Genomic DNA, 5,475 nt, shown 5'->3' with positions numbered 1-5,475 from the left:
ATACATTCTGGAGAAAGTCTGAGACTGTGGAGCAACACTGCTGTCTCAACTGACCCAGATGGACCCACGTACCAGAGGGTTTGTTTTTTAATGCAGCCAACGCCAGACAAAATGACACTGGGAAATTGTGATACAAAAACAGTTTGTCTCCATGCCAGGCAATGCAATGAGACTACTGCTGGATTTGAAGATGTTTGCGTTGGCAACAGATTCCGTGGTTTGAAAGTAAGCTTGTCTCTAAGCTTGTTTCATTCTTACGAAATTAAATAAACACAAACAATGGAGGCTTCTAAGACCGCACAGACATAGTTTATTGAAACTGTGAATTTGATAACATTAAGAAAGTTTTTCTTTTCCTCAGAGAAGCCTAATGGTTTTTAACTCCTTCTCCCTGCTCCTCCTCCTCCTGCTGTCACTACAGGTGTGGAGCTATGAGGCTCCAGAGGACAAGCAGGATGTATTTGCTACAAGAGCCTGTCCTGCCTTTCTGACCTTCATCAACGCTGCCTACCTGGCAGGAGTTACCGTGGAGCTGCCATGTCACTGCAAACCACAACAGGTAGCGTGGACCAATCATGATACGACTGACACTTTTGTGCAACATTTCTGTTTGTGCCAAATATGTTTTTCATTCATTTATTCAAAATAGCCACAAGCATCTACAAGTATTCCTGTGAAATATTCATCCTCAGTCTCAAAAATTGCATTCCTATACAACTCGACAGCCCATTTACTTTTAAAAGACACATGATTTAATTTCTCAACAAAAATTTGTGATTTTGTATGTGTGAAAGGTGCTATATACAGTTGTGGTCAAAAGTTTACATACACTTGTAAAGAACATAATGTCATGGCTCTCGAGTTTCCAGTTATTTCTACAACTCAGATTTTTCTCTGATAGAGTGATTGGAACAGATACTTCTTTGTCACAAAAAAACCCATTCATGAAGCTTGGTTCTTTTATGACGAAACAACCTTATCAGCTGACAGCACGTTTATGTTGGCTGTATTGTTCTCTTCACGTTTCAGGTCCAATCAGTAGTGTGGTTCTTTAGGAAACATTTGGGCAGCTACGAGGACACCAGAGCCTTGAGTGATCGCCATGGCAACAAGCTGCTAGACTCCAGTCAGGTCCCTCACAGTGGAGACTTGAGAAGCCGATTCTCCATCCGGCTCTTCAGCCTGCTGATCTTCAGAGCGGGACCCGGAGACTCTGGCATCTACATCTGTGGCTCCGCTCACCAGGACTTCTTCTATGGTTATGACCTGGACATCCAGAAAGCTCTCACAATCAGCTTCACTCAGAGGTGATGAGAAAAAGGGGGGTCAGTTACTAAGACAATAATAGAACTCTGACATATCATCAGTCAGATTATGATGCTAACTTAACAATGCATTTGTTAATTCCTGCTATTCACTAAACATATACTGACACCCAAAATCTATTCTTTCTGAATACCCTTGATTTACTTTTCTAAATATTACCTCTCATCATGGAGGGTGTGCTAAATATTTGAGTCTTCTCTGTTGTCATGGTGGCGGGCAAAAAAGTGAATGATAGAATCCGTCCAGTGTCACAGATGGATATATTGTAAGGTACTGATGGTGCTGCAGATTGTTTTGTAATGCAAATGAAAATACCCAGTCTCCTATTGCTTGAAATTGCACTTTGAAGATATTATGAAAAGCATCAAAATAAATAATGGATATGTTGTGCTTGTCTCTTTCTGTTGCAAGGGCTCCTATTCAATGTTCCAGAGGAAAAGCATCATATATATTTTTTTTTTGTAGGGTCTTAGTTTTCATAATTAATAACATTGTGGGGATTTTGCCTTGTGTTTAAATTAGTTTGGTTAACCATAATTTATAATACTGTAGGGTGTGGGTTTTAATATTTACTATAGTCAGAAGAAGTTGCATTTCATATAATTTTTGTCAGGTTTTAATCATCAGCTGGGTAAATTCACACCTTAAATAATGCTGTAGGGTCTTCTTAGGCTCATTTTAATATGTTTTACGCCTAGAAAGCACTTTGGTTCCACAACTGTTGTTTTAAATGTGTTCTGTAATTACAAGTAACTTGAATTCTTTGTTTGTGTGGTAGTTGAAAGAACAGAAAAGAAGTAAATGTAGTTTCATCTTTTTTATACCACAATCTCACTTATTTCCTGCTCCTGGTCTCACTCCCAAAAGCAAGAACAAAAGAAGACAAGCCAGCAAAAGACTCCTCACTTCTGAGTGGCTGTACCAAGTCTTCACCAGCTACCGGCCCTGGACGGTGTGTGATCGTTGTGGCGTTCCAGGAGAGCAGGTCCGTGTGGGACTGTGCTACGTCCACTCCCGCTTCCTGCACGTGCGCTACAGACGGGCCAATCAGACAGTGGCTTCTTGCGGTTCAGGGGCGGTGCCCAGAGCGTTTGGCAAGAGCTTTAGGCAAAGCAGAGTTGGGGCTAAGTTGAAGGTCAGAAGCTGTCAAGTGACGTGTCCAACTCAACCCCCTCAATCCTCCAAACTCCTCGCTCTGTTGTCATTTCTTGGCTACAGGTGAGCATGTGCTGTAGACACACTACCAGTCAAAAGCTTGGACACACCTTCTCATTTAATTTTTTTTCTTTCTTTTCATGACTATTTACATTGTAGATTCTCACTGAAGGCATCAAAACTACGAATGAACACATATTCAATTATGTAGTAAAAAAGTGTGAAATAAGTCAAAATGGTTTAAAATTGAGATTCTTCAAAATAGCCACCCTTTGCTTTGATTACTGCTTTGCACATTCTTGGCATTGTCTTGATGATCGTCATGAAGTAGTCACCTGAAATGGTTTTCCAACAGTCTTGAAGGAGTTCTCAGAGATGCTGAACACTTGTTGGCCCTTTTGTCTTCACTCTGCAGTCGTTCTCATATGTGCATCTGTATATAGGTGCAGACAGGGAGAGAGCAGATTTTATCGCTCGAACAGACTAATTCTTGAAAGCCAAAGAGTTTCAGGGCAAAGAGATTTTCAAATGCTGTAATCATTAAATAATCTTTTTTTCATCAATAATTAAGCAAGACAAAGCCACACAATCATCACATAGAGATTGCATCATTCTTTATACCAAAACAATGCAAAAGTGCCACGGGGGAAAAAACAATGAAGATTTTGTTATTGGTAAATCCTTAACAAGGCTGGCAATAAATACTAGAGCCTCCAACCACAGCTAAATACAGTCATTCATCTCCAAGATACATTGTAATGTTGTGTTCAAATGGAATTTTTGACCTGATAGATACTCTAATTACAACATCAGTGGGTAACATGAATCAGAAAGACCATAAATCTGCCCAAGACCTGAATGTTGTAGATATTTTCTGTTGCACTCACTCTGTCTCGTTGTAGTTCACAGTGCTAAATACTAAGGTAATACATCTCTAATATAATTAATCTGTGTTGCAGTTCTGCCTCCTCACCAGTACGGATACCAGTGTTCTACCTGAGCCACCCAGCGGACCAAGTTCTCACCCTGGGATGCCCAGGAGCGCGTCCTAACATGGCTGTGGCCTGGGATCGAGGATCTAAACCCATCTACCGACATGAGAACTCAGCAGGCGGTAACCTCGGCGCCACGACCCCGAGGCTAATTATAGACACCGGACACCACCTGGTGTTTCAACCAGCAAAAATTCAGGACTCAGGTACTGTAATACAACTACCAACCTCCATCAGACATGTTTCATTTTATTATGCTTACAGGCTGACACATCACACAATGAAAATCAGAGAGAATCTTCATATTTTACACTTTCCAACAGTCCTTGAACTGCCATTCTGTGGGAAAATTCACTAAATCTTAGTTAAAAACATGATAGCCCATTATCAAATGCACACAAAACACCACCATGCACTTGATGTCTGCCATAATACACCGTTTAGTCCCAAACGCCTGATGTTAATGTCCTGATTTTCCAAAAATATTCTTACTTTTAACCATATGTTCCCCAAAACTTGCTGGCAGGCAAAAATTACACCATTTATCAGAGCAGGTAACTTTGAAAACAAGAAGAATCTTTCTGATGGCTCTTAAACTAATCATGTGTGTCAAATTGGGAAATTTGATCAAAATCACTTTAATTTAAATCTCATTTAAAAGCTTGTCAAAAACAAGCAACCAACACGTGACAAAAACTCAACTGAACTGCAGGCCATGTTAACACAGAGAAGACGGCATCTCTACTGGTCATGATTGCTGTGTTTCCATAGAGGTGCAGGCCTTTATAGTGCAGTGAAAAATCAGTCAGTAAAACTGTGGAGCAGAAAAACGGCCAGAAACTACTTGGAGTTCAGAGGGTTAATGGTTTGAATATATGAATGAACGTGATTTATGAAGCTTTCATATTTTATATGTGGCATATTAATAATGTTATATAATAATATTAATACTTTGTTAGATTGTAATCTATATAAAATAACAAAGTGTCTGTGCAGTTCAGGGTTGTTTAATTTGACTGAGATGTACTCTAATTTCTAGGCGTCTACTACTGCTGGCTGCAGGGTCGCCGGGCTGCTGAGATACATCTGCTAGTTTATGTCCGCTTGGGGCGTGGTCAGTCTCTGTTTTCACATCCTGACTTCCCAGCAGCTGTATATGTGGTGTTACAGTCATATGCTGCCATGACGGCTGTGTTTTGCTTGCTGCTGTTCTTCAGAGCTGTAGTCAGACACCACAGAGACGCTGCAGAAACACATATGGATTAAACCCCGTGAAATATAAGTTGTGTTGTTGTTCTTAACCATTGCAGTAGTAATGTAATTTTTTGAGATACCAGCTACACTATCACTGTATTATTCAGGAACCCAAAACAGGTGCTGATTGCTAGCACTGTCCTAACGTCAAACATGCAAATGTTTGCAGAACACAACACCCAGATGGAGCTGTCTGAATCAGATTTCCTCTGAGAGCAAAACAACCTAGAAGACAACATGGTTTGCTTTTCTTTGTATCTTGTCTCGATGCAGTGAGTTGGCAATTCCACTGTGGCAGCTTTAGACGATAATGACAAGCATTTTGGATGCTCTGCTAAAGGCAGGATGGGAAAAAGTAAAAGGCTACATTTCCATATGCCCAGCAAGCAAACAGCAGGACTTTTATTTGTAGCAGACTGATGCTAACAAACTCAGCTGCAAACAATGTCACGCTATTTTGTTTTCCATGAATGGATTACACACACACATAATTATCAATTTTCATGGCTTATATGTAGTGTTCAGATAACACTTTTTGTTTGAACAAGTAAACATTGACTTAAATCATGGCAGATGATGTATTTTCTGTGTAAAATTCGCACTTATGCACCCGCACAAGTATTCAGCAGCTCTTCTCTGAGATTTTTGTGTATGTTATAATGCAGTACTGCCTGCTCTGGCACAAAATGTTGCCAGGGAATACAATTAAGTGGTCATTATGTCTCTTCTGAAACATGTCAGCAAGTGC

General features: G+C 40.2%; 1 protein-coding gene across 1 annotated transcript; it reads left to right on the top strand.

Moving 5' to 3' along the window:
* Positions 1 to 370: 370 nt before the first annotated feature.
* Positions 371 to 5,169, top strand: LOC129349471 (Ig-like V-type domain-containing protein FAM187A). Its single transcript, XM_055012689.1, has 5 exons — positions 371 to 559; positions 1,030 to 1,307; positions 2,194 to 2,544; positions 3,441 to 3,679; positions 4,513 to 5,169. Exons 1-5 carry the CDS (start codon positions 371 to 373, stop codon positions 4,737 to 4,739), a joined length of 1,284 nt encoding a protein of 427 aa, XP_054868664.1. The 3' UTR covers positions 4,740 to 5,169.
* The last annotated feature ends 306 nt before the right edge of the window (positions 5,170 to 5,475 follow it).

The sequence above is a fragment of the Amphiprion ocellaris genome, chromosome 8 (assembly GCF_022539595.1).
Source record: "Amphiprion ocellaris isolate individual 3 ecotype Okinawa chromosome 8, ASM2253959v1, whole genome shotgun sequence".
Lineage (NCBI taxonomy): Eukaryota > Metazoa > Chordata > Actinopteri > Pomacentridae > Amphiprion > Amphiprion ocellaris.
Note: the sequence above shows the minus strand (reverse complement) of the source record. Positions and strands in the feature narration are given on the sequence as shown.